Source organism: Anabrus simplex, chromosome 1 (genome assembly GCF_040414725.1).
Source record: "Anabrus simplex isolate iqAnaSimp1 chromosome 1, ASM4041472v1, whole genome shotgun sequence".
Taxonomy (NCBI): Eukaryota; Metazoa; Arthropoda; class Insecta; order Orthoptera; family Tettigoniidae; genus Anabrus; species Anabrus simplex.
In genome coordinates this window covers 1,298,017,265-1,298,036,757 of record NC_090265.1, presented here as the reverse complement: position 1 = coordinate 1,298,036,757, position 19,493 = coordinate 1,298,017,265, and the positions used below count along the sequence as shown (strand labels likewise).

Genomic DNA, 19,493 nt, shown 5'->3' with positions numbered 1-19,493 from the left:
GAATTCCATTTCGTTCGTTCGCCAAGTTGTTTCCAAGGAGTCCCTCGCCTGTCAAATGAGAGTGGGACTCTGTTACTCCCATTGGTCCGAGGCTTGCTTAAAATGTTCTGAGCTCGGTAAATTCATGAAGTAGGATGCTACTCTACTTACACATATTCCAAGTGAGGATCTCTCCTGTAACGGGTTAGGGACCACTGGCGAAACAACAATTACAACTTTTCAAAATGCTCTCAATGGCACGTATACATTTTTCCATTCTCCTAAACCACTTGGAAAACGTCTCAGTCCAAGCTTCTTTCGGGATGTCACTTAGTGCACTCTCATATGCTGCAATGACCTCATTCATCTGAGGAAAACTGCTGCCCATAAATATTTTCCTTGGTCTTAGAGAACAGAAAAAAGTTGCATGGGGCCAGGTCAGGTGAATAGGGGGATGAGGTAACACTCACACTTTTTTCTTTTCCAAAATGTCCATTGTTCTGGCAGCCCGGTGTGCAGATACATTGTCGTGATGCAGCAGAAGGTACCCACTTTAGGGCTACAGGTGCTGTGACTTCCATGTGGCGAGGACTTTGGGAAGAATCATTCACATACCATTCAGCATTGACTGTACGACATGTGTCCAAAGTCACAGAGGTGAGATGCCCCATTTTTGTAATTAAAAAAAAAAAGTTGCCACCATCTTCTTTCCAGAGCTCCGACATCATCGAATTTTGTGGGTGGTTCCTCCCCTGGAAAGCACCACACAGAACAAGTTTCATCACCTGTGTCGATATTGTAGGTGTCTTGGAACTGCCCTCCATTGAGTGTTTCTAGCATGAAACGACAGCAGTCCACTCTTGCCTCCTTTTGGCTTTCTGTCAGGGAATGTGGCATCCAGTGGCCATATTTCTTGGTGAGGCCTAAATAATTGTGAACGATGGTCTGCGCTGCTGTTGTCCCAATATTTAGGGTCCCTTCAATGTCACAAAATGTAAAATGTGGGTCTTCTTTGATCATTTTCCTCACAGCATCAATGTTTTCCTGTGTCACAGCTGTTGCTGGGCAACCGGGACGAGGTTCATTTTCAATTGACTGCTGACCCCTTGAAAACAAGGGGAAGCCTCAACAAAAACACGCAGCAAAGAAGAATGGCATTCGTCAAAAATTCTTCTTATAATCATAAAAAATCATTGTGCAAAAATCATAGCGCGACAGATCAATCTTCCACAGTGTCTGACTCAGCACTGCTTGTGCTTTCTTCCCGTGCTGTGGAGGAACCACCGCTGGGAGGGGTTCGGTGTGCATGTTCCAAGGTCGAGAAACATTGCTCTTTCAAATTAAAAGAATCCCATTGTCCTTAGAATTACGGTTTACGGGCTCCCAAAATCTTTGGGAATAGCCTTCGTATCTGGACATTATCCTTATATCCACCTACCTTACATCCTGTTGACTAAATACTTATGTTTTCTGTAAGGCTTCACATAATCACTCCCCGCGTTCAGTAATGATGCCTGGAATTATTTTCTGGAATATCTTTCTCCCTTTAAGTACTTATACATATTCTTCCTTTTTTTCCCATAAAGTTACGTTTGCCATCATGTTATTTTTAGGTGACATTTTTGCTAAATTTAATTTTCTAGTAAGTTCCTTCAATTTCTTCTTATTTCTGCAACCATTCTTAACTTGTATTCTGTTCTAACCTGCACTTCCTTCTTAACCTCTTTTTTCTCTGTTATAATGGGTCGTATCATTCCTTACCTTTTTAAGGGTACATACCAGTTTTCACACTCCTCAAAATTTGCTTTGAACCCATCCTATAAGCTGTTTACATTTTTATTTCCAATTTTCCAATGATCATAATTGCCTTTTAAAAATTTCCCCATGCCTCTCTTATAAACCATATGGTATGGCTAATAGTCCTACTTTTACAACATTCCTTTCACATTATTTTGAACTACAGCAAAACAGCTTGATGTATGTAACTTTAAAACTAAGGTGAGTACAAAATTTTCAGTAAAACTTTACATTTTACCTTAATTTAGGTTGGCAGTTTTAGAAGTACTACAGCATTTTAGTTTGGCAGGGAAAGAGTTAACTTTCGTGGTGCCTGCAGAACCTCCTTTCTCTCCATTTCATGGCCTTGTTGCACTTCTCTCTTCCTTTCCCTGTCCTCTACTCTACATTTCCCTTTCCTCTTGCTGCACACCTCCTCTGTAACACTTCTCTGCTCCCCACCTTTCCTCTGCTGTTCTGCCTGCAGTAACTCATACCGATTTCTCACTGATACTTATCCTGAACTCACTGCCTGGTGATTACCCTTAGCCCTCAATTTCCTTCCCCTTTAAACATTAGCCCAACTATCTTTTATAACTTCTCCCCTTCCTTCCCCTCCCTCTTGCCTACTTTTCATATCCTGTATGCCACTTTCCATTGTAGGCTATGGCACAGTTGGGCAGAGGCAGGCTGGTGGAGGAGGTGTGATGATCTGCGTGATGTTTTCATTGGGCACGCTGGGGCCCATTATTCCGGTACATGGACCCCTAATAGGTATCTGACCTCCTGTGGGTGGGGGACGCGGACGAAGAATACACCCATGGTATCCCATGTCTGTCGTAAGGAGCGACCAAGGGATGATGATATTAGAACCATGAGACTTCTTGTGATTAGTACCATTACGTGTGGAACACTATGGGTCAATGTTACATGCGATTAGTACCATCACGTGAGGAACACCACGGGTCTGGGCATTGCCCTGTGGTTAGTACTATTGTGTGTATCCCACCGAGGTGGGGAGTCGGGCACTTGGCTGCGCAGACTGGTGTCCATGCGAGAAAAAGTGCCGTTCGCTGCGCTGGAATGTGTCGGTTCCCCAGTGTTCTGAATGTATATTTGTTACCTATGAGTAGTACTACTATATGAACAACACCACAAGTGCGGCCAGTATCCAGCATTTGGGAGATAATTGGTTTGAACCCCACTGTCGGCAGCCCTGAAGATGGTTTTCCGTGGTTTCCCCTTTTCACACCAGGTAAATGCTGGGGTTGTACCTTAATTAAGGCCACGGCCACTTCCTTCCTGCTCCTAGACCTTTCCTGTCCCATTGTCGCCATAAGACCTATCTGTGTCAGTGCGACGTAAAGCAACTTGTAAAAAATAAATTTAAAAAAAAGAACACGGATCTACGTTCCCTCTGATTAGTACCACTATGTGAGGAACACCACAGGTTTGGCTGTTGCTCGTGATTGGTACCACTATATGAGGAACACCATGGGTCTGCATTTTCTGAGAGTAGTACCATTATGTGAGGAACACCACGGGTCTGTGTTACCTGTCTGTGGTACCATGTGTCAAATGCCGTGGGTTTGCAATGCCTATGATTAGTACCACTAGGTGAGCGGCAACAAGAGTATACATAGCCCGTGATTAGTCCCACTATGTGAGGAATTCCATAGGTCTGCGTTACTTGAGAGTGGTGCCCTTATGTGAGGAACACCATGATCTGCATTACCTGTGATTAGTACCACCATGAGTCTACGTTACCTGTGATTTGTACCACTATTGGAGGAACACCATGATCCTGCTTTACCAGTGATTGTTACTATTATGAAGGGCCAGTAATCTGGATTCCCCTTTTTATAACAAGCATCATCTCAGAAAAGTAGACATTGTGAATTGGATCCACTGATTGTTTTGGATTCATGGTCATTTTTTTTCATCATAATTACTGTAGTTTTATATTTTAGTCAATGGATATATTTGGAAGTTTTAATTATTGTTTCATTTCGTTGCACGTCGTACCATTAGGGGCCAATGACCTAGCTGTTAGGCCTCTTTAAACAACAAACATTATCATCAACAGCTGTCTGCTATCTGGACGTTATTGAGAACCAAGTCCATTTGTTCATGTTACAGTTACCTAACTTCATTCTTGTCCTCTATTGAAAGCCTAATTATCTCCCCTACCGGGCGAGTTGGCCGTGCGTGTAGAGGTGCGCGGCTGTGAGCTTGCATCTGGGAGATAGTAGGTTCGAATCCCACTATCGGCAGCCCTGAAGATGGTTTTCCGTGGTTTCCCATTTTCACACCAGGCAAATGCTGGGGCTGTACCTTAATTAAGGCCACGGCCGCTTCCTTCCAACTCCTAGGCCTTTCCTATCCAGTCGTCGCCATAAGACCTATCTGTGTCGGTGCGACGTAAAGCCCCTAGCAAAAAAAAAAAATTATCTCCCTCAAACTCCCTATCTCTTCCGTCATCCTATCTTTTTCACAGGAATATGAAATACTGCTTCCAGACAGAAATGAAAACTGCTATCAAATGTTTAAACATGAAAAGGACTGCACAAGGATTACATTTCAAAACTAAATACATAGACTTACTATGTTCTGATAGAAATGAAAACCGCCTGTAAGTTAAATGCTAAAATATTTAAAGGATTGCACACCAATATAGCAAGCAAGATACTTACTAATATAATAACTACACTACAGTCCGCCTCCATAGCGTAACTGTTAGTGTTGTTAGCTGCTGTCCTCGGGGGCCCGTGTTCGATTCCTGGTACTGCCAGAAATTTAAGAATGGCAGGTATGTGGTTGAAATGGTACATGCAGCTCACCTCCATTGGGGGTGTGGCTGAAAAGAGCCGCACCACCTCAGGATGAGGACACGAGTTTACTTACTACCACAATTCTAAAATCCACTTAAGTGTATCCTAATTATACCCCTGCCCTGTGTCATTTATCAAAAATGAAATCACTACTTATCAAGTGGCAATTTTATTTTGTTGACATACTCAACTCCATTTGTCATGTTCACTGCAATAACTTAAACCTTCATTGACTCTTCTTAATTCTGCAGCAGCATTGCTCAACTTGTTGATTGCTGCAACTTCTTAAGTCAATCTTAATACGAATCTCGTGGAAGACTACACCAGCTTTATGACTACCCCAACCCGTGAACGTGTAACGTGCCTGTCCGGTCCCAAGTCCGGAATGAGAAAGGAGGAGGGTTAGCTGGCTTGGCAACCAGCTGTAAAAACAGCTAACGCTGAGTGTCAAGCGGCGGTAAATAACTCGACCCCCCATAGGGGCCAACGGCTTCGGGCGGATGAGCCCCTTTGGGTGGGGTGATGGTCCCCTCAGTGTAGGAAATGACACTGGAACCCATCATCTGTGTCTTTGGCCCAACGGCAAAACAGATGGAGGAACCTCCTTTTTGTGGTTCTCATCGGTCGTGGAGGCGGATGAGGTTATGCCAGACGCAACTCAATGGTATTTTAGTCTGTGGCAGTCCCTTGCAGTCGTGGTACTTGAAACTGCATGTTGCATTTCATTTGTGTCCCAGGGTATATTGTTCCGAGATCATAGTGTGTGGGTCACTTCCTTGCAAGCTGCGATCCACCTTAAACAAAATCCCGCTTGTGGCACTTTTTCCTGCTGTCACCCCCTTCAACTCAAGTAGAACAGCGATGAGATAAGGATCGTGCAGGCAGGTTTTCGGGTGAAACTGGAAGCCTCTAGTTTTGACCTGCACGTTGGCAGCAGATGTGTGATGGTTGTCTTTCTGAGACTCCGGGACTACTCAGGAATTCGGTCCTGCATCTGTGTTTGGGAAGGCCTTTTTAGGATCACCGCTGCCCACCCTAAATGGGGAAGGCCCTAGAAAATGTGGGCTAAACATCGGCAGTCACACTTTCAGCTGGCTGGGAGGCATCACTCCGCGGGTCACCCCTTATGCGGTCGAAAAACAAAGATTAAAAACTTTGATTACAGGAACCTGGAATGTTCGAACCCTACTTGATTTGAAAGACAATAACAGACCTGAGAGAAGAACAGCGCTTGTCACCCATGAGCTTGGACGAATGAACATTGGTATTGCTGCCTTAAGTGAAACCAGACTGTTCAGCGAAGGTAAACTTACAGAGTTCAGCTCAGGCTACACAATCTTCCGGAAGGAAAAAGATGAGGGAGAACATTGCATTCATGGTGTGGGATTCGCTGTAAAGACCACATTGGTGAATGATTATCAGCTAACTCCAACCGCAGTCAGTGAAAGAATTATGACTCTCCGAATCCCACTCTCTGGAGCCAAATCTATGGCACTCGTCTCCGTGTATGCTCCCACCTTGGATGCTGATGTAGAAGCTAAAGACCAATTCTACATCCTGCTGAACACTACCATCACCAAAGTACAACCATGAGACAAACTCTTACTACTTGGCGATTTCAATGCCAGAGTTGGTAAAGATCGCCAATTATGGGGCAGTGTGATGGGAAAACATGGACTTGGCAACTGTAATGCCATTGGCCTACTGCTCCTCAATTTATGTGCTGAACATGAACTCTTCATTACTAATTTCTGCCTGCCTAATCGCTACAAGACCACTTGGATGCATCCTCGCTCAAAGCACTGACACATCCTTGACTGTATCATCACCAGGCAATGTGATAAAAGAGATGTCCTTGTTACAAGGACCGCAAGAAACGTCTATGACTGTTGGACAGATCATAAGCTCCTTTTTTTGTCAGTTGAGAATCTCAATCTGTCGCAAACCAAAAGATCAATCCACAACCTGCCCAGAAAGAAATTTGATACTTCTAAACTTCAAATTGAATCCATTGCTACAGATTACAGAAATGCAATCTCAAACAAACTGGCTAGTCATCCAGTCAGCAGTGATAGTACAAATCAGAAAGAGGCCATGCTTCAGAAGGACATCACTGAGTCAGCTGAGGTAACAATTGGTTTTGTGAGGGAAAAAAAAGACAGGACTGGTTTGATGAAAATAATGAAGAAATTAAATATCTGATCAATGCCAAACGGGAAGCCCATCTATCCTATCTTCAAGATCCATCTTCCAATGTGAAGAAATCATATTTCTTGGAACTTAAAGGGAAATGTCAGGCACAAATTAGGGAAATCAAGAATAACTGGTGGCATCAGAAAGCTGAAGAACTGCAGACTATCTGATGCCTGTGACCTGCAAAACGTCTATGCTGGCATAAAGGAGATATATGGTCCAATTTGATCTTCATCGGGATCTTTGAAGACTGCTGACAACTCCACAATTTTAACTGATAATGGAGAACTTTTAGAGCATTGGAAGGAACATTTCTCTGCGCTTCTAAAGCATGTCTCCAGTGTTGCTTAGGACTTTCAGCGTAATGTCCCTCAGCAGCCTCAACAACCATGGACGGCAGTTCCACCTACATACAGAGACTTCATCAAGCACTCAACTAAAACCAAGAAACGCTCCTGGTCCTGATAACATCCCTCTGGAAATGATACAGAATGAAGGTATACCCTTGAAGACTAGACTTTTCCCACTCATCCTCTTGATTTGGGAAACTCGAGAAGTACCTCACGACTTGAAGAATGCTACCGTCATCACTATCTTCAAGAAAAGCGATCGTAGTATATGTGGGAACTAGCGTGGTATATCACTTTTGTCAATTGCAGTTAAATTCTTGCAAGAATTCTATTAAAATGGCTCCAAGTTATCTCTGAGAGTATTTTGCCTTGTCTCAATGTGGTTTCTGAACCTCCAGAGGCACAACAGACATGATCTCGTGTGCTAGACAACTCCAGGAAAAATGCAGAGAGCAACAGCAGCCTCTGTATTTAGTTTTCTATGATCTGGAAAAAGCCTTTGATTCAGTACCAAGATCTGCAATGTGGAAAGTATTGAGACATTTTGGATGTCCTGAATGTTACATGGAATTGGTTCAAGCTCTTCATGACGGCATGTCTGGACAGGTTCTTGATGGTAACTCAGTATCAGATTCGTTCCCAATCACTCATGGATTGAAACAAGGCTGTGTGCTTGCTCCTACACTCCTTGCACTGTACATGTCTGTCATGCTGTATGAATCATCTGCATACAACTTAGGCATGGAGATTAAATTTCATTTTGATGGAGGCCTTTTCAGTCTGGCAAGACTTCGCTCACAAAGACGTACTGCAGTATGCCGATGACACGGCATCTCCTGCTCTAACACCTGCTGAACTACAGCATTCAGTCAGCTCCTTTAAAACTGCATGTGATCGCTTCGGTCTTGCCATTAATGCGAAAAAAAAACGAAGGTACTTGCACAACCTGCCCTAGGATTGAGTTCAGTATCTCCATCTTAGACACACCACTGGAACAGGGTGCTTTCATATCTGGAAGCATCTTGTCTAAACGGTGTACCTGCGAACAAGACATTGATAAAAGAATTGTCGGACGGTTAATGCACAGAGTCTTCATGAATAACAACCTAAAACTGCATGATATAGATGTTGATTCCCATAGGGAACCTGAAATATTTGTCCCGAATGAGTAAATTTATAATACCAATATAAATGGTCTGTTATTGGACATCCCACCAAGACGCATGGCTAGTGCATACCGTGGAGGCCACTGCGTAGGCTACTTGGAGCCACCGGCAGTGCCAATGCATTATGAGAGACCTTATCTCATTACCAAAAATTTAGCCTGCTTCGCCATCAGATGATATAGATGTTGATTCCCATAGGGCCAAATGCTGGCAACCAGGAATGAATTAGCTGGAAAATTGATAATGTCCAATAACGGACCATTTATATTGGTATTAAAACTGCATGCCAAACTCATGGTGTACAAAGCTGTGTCATTTCCACGCTGCTGTATGGCTGTGAAACTTGGACACTATCGCCGTGATATCAAAAATCTTTAGCACTTCCACCAACAGAAAATGAGATTAATCTTGAATATTAAGTTGGAGGACTGTGTGACCAACATGGGAGTTCCCGACAAAGCGCAGCTAAGTAGCATTGAGGCAACAATCATCGCCCTTCAGCTGAGATAGTTAGACCATGTTCACCACATGGGTGATACCAGGCTTTTCCGCCAAATTCTTTATGGTGAACTTTGCTCTGGCAGTAGACTTCATGGAGCCCCTCTTAAGCATTTTAAGGACCAGCTGAAACACATCATGAAGACAGCTTGTATAGATGTACAGACATGGGAAGAATGTGCTGTGGACCGTTCGCTGTGGCGGAACACTACATCCACCCCTCTCAACTTGTTTGAAAGAAAACGCCGCAGATATCAAGAGGCCAAACGACAAGCAAGAAAACTCCGTCAGTTACAACCCCGCCCTCCTCCATCCATTCAGTGTGACGTTTTATGCCAGGATTGCAAACACATCCATAAACTGAGTTGAACTGGTCAATGTATGTAGGAAGAAATACTTGGATCGAGTTACAGCCAACGACGACAATTGGGAGAGTAACACCTGACATCTGGTAGCATGGTATATATAGGGCAGGTTGTTATTAATAGTGTCTCCTGCATCAGGGTGGGAAAAGCAACCGATCTCTCTCTGTTTGATAGAAGGGAAATGGTGATGGCAAGGCGCTTGGGTAACAGCATCTCTAAAACAGCACGATTTGTGGCCTGCTCGTGTGGGCCTATATCGAAAGTGATGCAACAGTGGGCTGTGTGTCGACGGCGGCTCATTGATGCCAGAGGCCAGTGGGTGCTGTCTTGCGTTGTTCATTACAAATACGGGGCCACAGTTCGAGAAATGTCTGGTAGGTACAACGGTGATGACTAGACCAATGTTTTTCAGCACACGATAGATGGAAAAAGGTCACCTGGTCCGATGAATTCATATTCCTGGTTTATCATGTCAACAGAAGAGCGTGTGTACGTCGATTTCCATTGTAGGCTATGGCATGTGGTTGCACAGGCTGGTGGAGGAGGTGTAATTATCTTGATGTTTTCATTGGATATGATGGGGCTCATTATTCTGGTACACTGACCCCTAACAAAAATATTTGAGTGAAATACTTATTTCAGACATAATATTAATGTAATTTTAAAAGAGAAATGCCGTGTTTGTTAGGAAAAGCACTCGCAGAATTCAGAATGAAATATTTCTTCCACCTAGAATTAATTCAGCGAACCTGTGATGGACATCCTGGAGAAAGATATTGAAATTAGTATAACTGGAATCAAATTAGGCTAACCACACGAGGGTTACAGAAATTGGAATTCAGAAACCTTACCTCAGTTGGCTTTGCAGTACACAAGAACTTCGTTTATCCGGATTAAGTGGGACCGGATCTGATCCAGATTATCGAAAATCAGGATAATTTGGAAAAACTAAAAACAAATATATACTCTATTAACGTAAGTTCTACAGTAATACCTTTTTCAATTGTACAAACATATATAATAACTTTTTTCTTACATGTATGACTGTTTAATGCACTAAAATCATGTTTTTTTTAAAATTTCTGTTTTACATTTGTATAGTGTTTGCGCGCAGCACAATCACAAAAGACGTTTTACTAACATCAGTTCTGCCGGATTCTAAATAGGCCATCAATTTGTACAGCTGCATTGTTGCCTCTCCATGAGTCATTGTTTCTTCTGATGGAGCGCCGGTTTCATTTTCAAATTCATTGGGGAATAAGAGGCAATAATTTCTTCATTTGTCATTACGCTGAAGCCTGAATTAATCATTTTTCAACCAGTCATTTACATCCTTCTCATCTACGTCTGAGCATCCGGGAATGCGTGCAAATGTGTCAAGGAACTCAGAAGAGTCCACTTCACAAACCTCGGTTTCTGGTGCACAGATAGAAGGCCATAGATGTTTCCAAGACTTTTTAATTGTCATTTCACTAACCTGATCCCATGCAGATGCGATCATATAATGTCTTTCATATTTATTGATTTCAATACCGAAATTACACCATATTTCCCCTCTTGTTCAATCAGTTTGCTGAGCAACTGCCTCTTGTATAACCACTTGATGTTTTCCAATACACCCTGGTCCATTGGTTGCAACGGACCTGTTACATTAGGTGGCAGAAATTTCATTCGTATATCCCCACTGACCAACTCTTCTACTCCCAGATGTGACGGCGCATTGTCGATGAACAAAATATTCTTCAGTGGCAAACCTTCTTTCGTTAAAAATCTTTCTACGTTTGGCACGAAGTCTTCTTGGAACCAGTTTTTGAAAGTCCATCCATGCGTTCTTTTGGGATGTGTAAGAAACCTGTAAGACAGATCAATTCACATTTTTGAGAGCCTGGGGATTTTTTTATTATTTCCCTATTAACAGGAGAGGAAATTTATGTCCTCCAGATGCATTGACACATGCCATAATTGTAATGCTATCTTTACTTCTTTTATAACCCCTTGCTGATTCATCTAATTTAGACGCTAGTGTCTTATTTGGTAACATACGATAAAACAGCCCAGATTTATTGGCATTATATATCTGATCTGGCGTTAAGTTATCTGAGTAAATAATGTCCTGAAATTCCATTTTAAAACTCTCAGCAGCGACTTTATTCCCTGATAAACTTTCACCAGTCACTGATAGCTGGCGTATGCCATGGTGAGCTTTCCACCTTTCCAACCAACCCTGACTAGCTGTGAAGTTAGGATCTCCATTTGCTAGCTTGCCTTTTCTTGTAAAATCGGCCCTGAAATCGGAACACCATGTCTCTTTTCACTAAACCACATGAATAATGCATCATCTAGAGATTCATTTCTACCTTTCTTTACTGTGGCATGATGCTCTAAACTATCTTTCGTTATCATTTTAAAGCAAACGTCTTCAATTTCTTTTTGGTTTTTCTTCCAATCAGACACAGTTGAAGTCCCTATACCATAGTCTACAGCAGTGTTTTTCAGAAGTTCTCCTTTGTCCAGCCTGTTTAATGCTTCTAACTTTCTGTCCATGAAAACAGCCACTTTTGTTTTTGAAGCAATTTCACGCTCAAGCAATAAAATACCACACAGGAAAATACTGTAACTGTACAACGTGGTGTTAACCTTCAGCTATTGATGTGGTCTCTCACAGATTGCTGGATATGATGACTCATTCCCTTCCTCTTTCATTGGCTTAAGCAATCACACAGCAGGTCATTATTGAGCAACGATGTGAACCCGAGATAACTTCTGCAGTAGCGACTGAGTGTCATAGACTACATGTCAGCAGGACCGTCATTAAAAAAGTGATTGATGAAGTGACTAAACAATGTTTGCCGAGCGGCGTAGCTCTGCATGCTGAGGCACGTTAGTAGTGCGTTGCATTCAGAAGAGTGTGGGCTTGATCTCACATCGGCCGTCCTGGGAATGGTTTTCCACAGTTTCCCATTCTCAATTCCAGGCGAATGGCGGGACGCTATCTTTGATAGACCATTAGTTCCAATTCCTGTACTTAATTATCCTTGGCGGAAAAGACTTTCAAGAAGTCGGCCCTGTAAAAGAAATACTGTGCAAGTAAAAATATTTTTTAAAATTAGTTTCGATCCGGATAAACCGGAGATCCGGAGTAATGAGGGCCGGATAAACTAGGTTCTTGTGTATATCACAATAGTCATCTCCAAATTTTTAGGTGCAAAGAATCATCGGTTTTCTGACACCACACTGCGGAACGTCAAGAACTTCTCTCAACATCAACGGATGTTAAGAGTTTATACTTGAAGGAAGTGAGATCTTCCTCTTCAAAAACTCGTGCATCAAAATTTTCTCCTTTCAATATTTCACTTATCTTGCACATAATTTGATACTCGTTTTTTTCCTTTTTTAAGCACTAGTTTAATTTTTTAAATTCGTTTTTTTGCTGACTGCTTTTCAATTTCCCAGGCCTAGAAAATCAAGAATAATGGCCAAGAGGATTCGTTGTGCCGACCACACACCCCCACACCTTGCAATGTGTATGCATTCAGGCTGAGCGGGCAGGCTGTTGCGCTATGGGGTTTTGTTTGTTTTCCAATTTCACCTTCACATTGTTCCAATTGTTGCTGTACATCACTCACTTTAGAGAGTATTGAAAGAATGGCTTCATTAGGTTTCAAGATAGTTTAGGGATATCGCTAAATGAGAAAAATTACTTTCAATATACTGTACGCCAAACTGCCCTTCGATTGAGATTTAGCCATTAGATCTTGGGACACGGCTATGGAAGCGGAATCTTCTCTATTCAAGCTGTTTATCACAGATTTAATCATGTCAAAACTATTGTAGTAATACATGCGAGTGCTTAACCAAGTACCCCACTGTGCCAGAAGTGGTTCTGTACGTAGAATGTCACGGCATTCTCACAAAAATGGCCCGCTGTAGACAGGGATTTTAAGAAAACTTTCTTAGCAATGGACACTAGTCTGTCAACATCTGGAAATTTTTTCGCATGCCTTCATTCACTTTATGTAAAGCATGTGCGAGGCTGGTTACTTGAACCAGCTTTGGATAAAATAGTTTAGTTGGCTTTCCTGTCTTTACTATGTATGGTGCCGCATCAGTGAGACAAAGCAGAACATTATAATGCTTTATTCCCTGTGGCCACAACAGAAGAGGCTTTTGTCGAACAACTGGCAATTAGTTTAGTGATTTTTTTCCAGGTTTGTCCACCTCTAACTTACCAACAATCACATTTGCAATTGAGCAACCCACTTCATCACTTGTTTTATCAATAGACGCAAGAATTTACTTACCCAGAATGTAGTCATGAATTTTTCAATCATCTCTTCATAGCAGTGATGCACGTGTACCTTTCAGAGGGTACATTTGTCAGAAATGTTCCGAATATTGTTCCAAAAACTTTTTGAAAGGCTCATTGCTTATCTTTGGACCGGGCGAGTTGGCCGTGCGCGTAGAGGCGCGCGGCTGTGAGCTTGCATCCGGGAGATAGCAGGTTCGAATCCCACTATCGGCAGCCCTGAAAATGGTTTTCCGTGGTTTCCCATTTTCACACCAGGCAAATGCTGGGGCTGTACCTTAATTAAGGCCACGGCCGCTTCCTTCCAACTCCTAGGCCTTTCCTATCCCATCGTCGCCATAAGACCTATCTGTGTCGGCGCGACGTAAAGCCCCTAGCTTATCTTTGATAATGGGATATTTGCTCTAACTACAGCTCTGTGAAGGCCTTTGTAAAATGAAGCTGATTTAGAATAATCAGCACAACTTTGCCCTACCAGAAGCTGCAATTTCCTTTTCTCCACAGACTGGGAAACTGCTCTCATATACAATAATAAAGTTTTGTTATGAATCCACTGCTCTCATGCCTAACATTTCTGCACTAACTTTCGCCTCGCAGTATTTGCAGAGAAGAGCACTTCCATCTGTAGGAAACACCTCCGCTTCAAATTTAGACACAAGCTCTCCCAAAAAAGGAAGTTTTACTAGGCTTCACTTTAGGAATATTAACGGTCTAGGTTTCTTCCACAAACTGAAGTCAAACATCAAGTCTGAAGACAAACTCCTCGCCCGTACCCTCTCTGCTCGAGGTCATCGTTGCGACGTACCGTTTCCTTATCTGACTTGTAGTCTTTGCAGGCACCTGCTGTATGGTCGTACCTGTTTTATTTGTTCAAGAATGTTTTTCTCTCTTTTCAGATATGGTTCAAATATATATGTATTGACTTCCGAAAAGATGTTTAAGAGGTGATGACTGTGATAATGATTCAAATTGAGATTGGGCAGTAAAAATGTAGTCAAAATAAAATGAAGTTGCAAAAAAAATGCCATTAAGACCTAAGAAAGACAAAAAAACACATAAAAAGCAAAAAAGGACAAATAAAAGCCACCATTTTCTGGCCTTTAATGACCCAGAATGAACATATCGCACCTTTGGAAGCAGGGGGCCACAAGTCCAAAAATGACACTTCTGAGATAATTGCAATGTATGGTTAATAAAGGTCTAGTTAATTCAGTTTTTAATGTATTTTATATTATGTTATTTTTGTATATTTTATATACTGTATTTACATATTTTATATTTTGTATATTTTTGATATATTTTTTACATTCTTACATTGCAGGTATCTTAGAAGTATAATTTTTGACTTGTGGCCCTCTTCTTTCCAAGATGTGATATATTATGTTGGGCTTCTTCTTCGGACACTCTAGAAAGAAAGAAAAAAAATGATTTTCCCTCAACTTTCAAGCCCTAATTATTAGTATTGTTTGTATCCATTGCTTTTTGTGAAAATTGTACCTAAAGTCAAGGAACGCTTGACCACGAACAGAGAATTAGCATAGTAGCTTTTGCAGCAAAAAGAAGGAAACTCGTTACCTACAAGTCACTATTAATCTGTGTTACTTCTGTGATAGCTGAGGTACATAAACATCTTCTGTTGTGTAACATTTGTTCTATTTTTGAAGTGATTATTTTGATCAGTTATTCCATTTCCTTTTTTAAAAATGGTTTTACTTTTCTACAGTGAATTGAACTTATGCATTGTTTCTGATATTGTGTAGGTACAAGTCAACATAATCGGACCAGGAAACCCTTATTAAACAAGAAGTTCTATTTAGACCTTAAGAACCATGTTTCTTCATCCAAATTAGAAACACACTTAAAATCCCTGGGAGCTGTAAGTGTTACTTCTTTTTTTAATTTTATTTATTTACATAATTATTAGGCCTAGTGACTTGATTTGTTTACAAAGAATTCATTCATATGTATATGATCTATTTCTTGAACATAAATATTTCATCTCTTTGCTTTCTTGCAAGTTCCACGTGGTGGTGGTGGCGGTAGTAGTAGTAGTAGTAGTAGTAGTATGTTCGTTTGCCATCCTGCAAAATTGTCTGCTAAACCCCTTCATCCTCCTCCTGCAGATTCCTCATCAGAATGTACAGCTGCATCCAATGGCTCAGTGTATATTGTACCATTCCATTGTTCTTGAAGCATTTTGGCAGGATCGATTTACGTGCAATTACCCGTAATGGAGTTAGATACAACACATAAATTCTTGAAATGTCAAAGAAAACAGTATCGCAGAAATAAGGAAATGGTGACGATCGTGATGGCAGTGCATATGACAAGAAAAAGTTCAAAATTGTTGGGCCTGACACTGAAGGAAAAATACACAAATGAATGCATACTGCTAGTTAATGGATGCAAATCCTATGAGAAGAAATATACACGATACAATATTAAGACATATAAAGGAGAGAAGAAAAGAAGTTACTACAACCCTTTATACATTTAAAATACGTAATATATCAACATAAATAATAAAGGTGCGTCTTATATGCAAGAAATAAGAAGGATTAAGTAAGCCATACATAGAGAAGAAGGTATTGAACAAACCTTGGCTTAGAAAACGAGAAAACGAATTTAATGCAACAGGTACAAATATTAATCCAACTAGCAATTAATAGCCATTAGAAGAAGATAGACTTCAGTAGCCATCTTGGGAATATGTCTCATATTTAAAGAAAAGCCGATATTAAACCTGATTACAGACAAAATATTAATGTTAGCAGGCTTAGTATTTGTCATAATGTCCCAGATGATGTCATATATGTACTTGCTTCTGTTTAATGCGCAAGACAAGCTCAAGATGATTTTCTAAGAAGCAGAAGGATGACTGTTCGGAGCCATGCCAACCGAGATGACCGAAGGAGAGAGCGATGTTCTCGTTAACGATTCTATGGAGCCCCGTGAAGGATGGATGTGGTCAGACACCACAGCCAACAGAGGACCAAAACCAACATGTTCCCGACCGTTTAAAGGAAAGAAGTAAAGTTTCATATCACATTAAACATAACAGCTAGGTGACATGTAATGGTAGTAGAGTTGCATTTTGTTGAGTAGGCAATAGGTTGATTGAGTCTTCAAAATAAACCAATGTAGGTTATATTATCGCGAGTGACTTGATAATATACAAATGTCGTGATGGAGTTAAGTACTCTTCAGAAGAAACTAGACAATCGAAACGATAGGGAAAGTGACTTAAGTAGATATCATTGTTATTTCAGTAATGTTATATGATCGTATCAGAATTTGCCATGATATGACGGCAATGATTAGGAATAGAATACATTAATATTTTAAAAGAAATGTAGGATATGTTTGTGATACGTGAAGGTTATGTCGTCACACGTTAATTGATAGGAGGTTAGATATGGATATCAAAACAATATGAAGACATGTTAACACATTGCGGACCGGTCCCGAGAAAACTCGTGTTTGCCTAGCCGAGCGTTGCGGACCGGTCCCGAGTTATCTCGTGTTAGCAGCAGACTGAACTTTAGTGCTATCTTTTGAGATATACGGGAACTATTTGGAGGTCAGGGGTGATAGAACTCTGTTATGTATGGTTCTACCCAATCGATAGTCGCATTTCTTTTCGAGTATTCTTCATATCATAGATTTTCTTTGCATTTCCTGACAATATGTTTACAAAGTTCGAAGAGCCATGCAAGATGGCAGCGCCCAGGGATCGCACGTGTTTAGACAAAGATGAAATTATTCGCGAATTATGTACTGATACAGGCTCCGAATATCTAAGTGAAGCTGAATATTTAGAGTTCGATGATGAAATATCTTCTAACGGAAATGTTTCAAGTGATGACGATGATATAGTCTTATCTTCAAGCTGTGAAACACTCGTAGCGCAGAACGAGTCTGATAATTGTGTTCCGGGTGTAAATATTCTAAATATTGTAAAGAATGTAGTGTTTTCTGACAACTGGGTTATGGGCAACAGTGAACCTAGGCTATAGGATTTTGAAGGTGCTGCTGGTATAAAGGTATGGTCTAATGAATCTGGAAACATAGGACAAGTAGCAGGACTTATGATTGGTGAGGAATATTTTCAGTATGTAGCTGAAAAGACAAACTTATACTATGAGCAGAATTCACATTCTTATAACGTATCCCCTAAAACACTAAAGTGGACTAAAGTCACTAGCAGGGAAATTAAAAAAATATTGCTCTGTGTATATTGATAGGGCAGGTGAAGAAATCATGTCTGGAAGATTACTGGCCAACCGATCCCCTAATAAAAAACCCATATTTCCGAAAACTATGAGCCGAAATAGATTTCAAGAAATACCCTGCATTTCAACATCTATTCAGGAAGGCCACTAGAAAAATACGCAGTAGTCCTTCAAAAGCTAGTGAAGTTGTGACAGTTCATTTGAATGCATGCACTCCAGCTTAGAGGTAGTTAGAAAGTGGCCGGGAACAGGGATGTGCATGGGGTGAAGTGCACTCGGTCCGCAATGTGTTAATGTTGTAAGTGAAGTTCATGATCCGAAGATGCATTTAAATGAGAAAGGAGTTACTTATACATTGATACGGGATATTTGAGGTGATTATGGGATATACTTCGAAGAGATATGATATGAACTGGAAAGAGACAGTTATGAAACGACGATAGAAGAGAATAATAATGAAGAAATGGAGTGAATATGTTGCTATGATGATTTTGTGAAAGAATATGAAATATTTTGAGGAGGTTGTGAAGAATATTGGCATAAACTCGGATCAGATGTATGTTTTTGGGAGCAATATTTGCATGTTATTGATGGAGATTCCTAATTGGATATTAAAGATTGCTTGATGTGACACTTATATGGTGATATCGCAGGAACGAATCGTCAAAATGAATCCTGTTCGGGTAAATTAGTCACTTAATTCCATGTTTTCAACCAGATAATCCTACAATAGAGTACTGTATTTTAAAATATGTGTTATGATAGATGTTGATAGTTATGATTAAACATTTGTATGACTTTCCAGTTATTTATATTGGATAATAGTCACTTGCAATCCTTGACAACGGTATTCCCTAATGTCTAGTTAAATCAAACAAAATTGTAGATTGATTTCTATTGCAGTTATGAATTTCTGTGGTTATTTTTCATACATACCGTATTTGTCTTGATTTAAAGATTAAGTTGACCTTGAATGCAACAGTAGTTAATTTAGTAACTTAAATGAATAGTAGCCAGTGTTTGCTACAAAGTTATATGAAACCTAACTTGCTTCTGTTGAGCACAATTTTATGAAACGACGAAGATGATTATGAGGAAAAATCAAATAACTTGTAAACTTAAGAAATTATGAAAGGATATAGATCAAATACTTAAGAACGTGTAACTTAAAGAGGAATTGTTTAATTTTTACTGAATTTCCCATGATTATCTGCAAGTAATTCACATTTTACTGTTATTGATGAGATGTAATAAAATATTATATAAAATATTGTACGTAACGAATGATGAATATGGCATTGGTATATGAATATTTATACCTCAGACTCAAAATACCAAAGCATTTTCATGATTTAACCAGTTTATTTCACATTTTAAAATTTTATTAATTTATATTTTTTGATCAAAAACTTATAGTATTTAAGACACATTGATGTATCATTTGGAGCTGCAAGCAATGATAGAATTAAGGATTGGCTTAATCTTTTACATTGAATTTGTTGAGAATATTTATATATATTCATATGACTCTGGCTGAACCACCATCAAGCAGCGCCACCTATGCATTATGGTTTCTTTGTCCATTCTGACATGTCATGATTGTAATCTCCATGCCCATTGTTTCACTGCATCCATCTTTGATTTACGTATGTAATAGATAGTGTCATTTTAATAATAATAATAATAATAATGTTATTTGTTTTACGTCCCACTAACTACTTTTTAAGGTCTTCGGAGACGCCGAGGTGCCGGAATTTAGTCCCACAGGAGTGTTTTTACGTGCCAGTAAATCTACCG

At 40.3% G+C, this 19,493-nt stretch overlaps 1 protein-coding gene across 2 annotated transcripts in view; it reads left to right on the top strand.

Moving 5' to 3' along the window:
- Positions 1 to 19,493, top strand: part of LOC136858279 (uncharacterized) — a 319,541-nt gene that overhangs the window by 23,789 nt on the left and 276,259 nt on the right. For both annotated transcript variants that reach the window (XM_067137700.2, XM_067137699.2), the window contains exon 2: positions 15,225 to 15,340. In XM_067137700.2, coding sequence (XP_066993801.2) covers positions 15,225 to 15,340 — 116 coding nt within the window. The remainder of the gene's footprint in view (positions 1 to 15,224; positions 15,341 to 19,493) is intronic.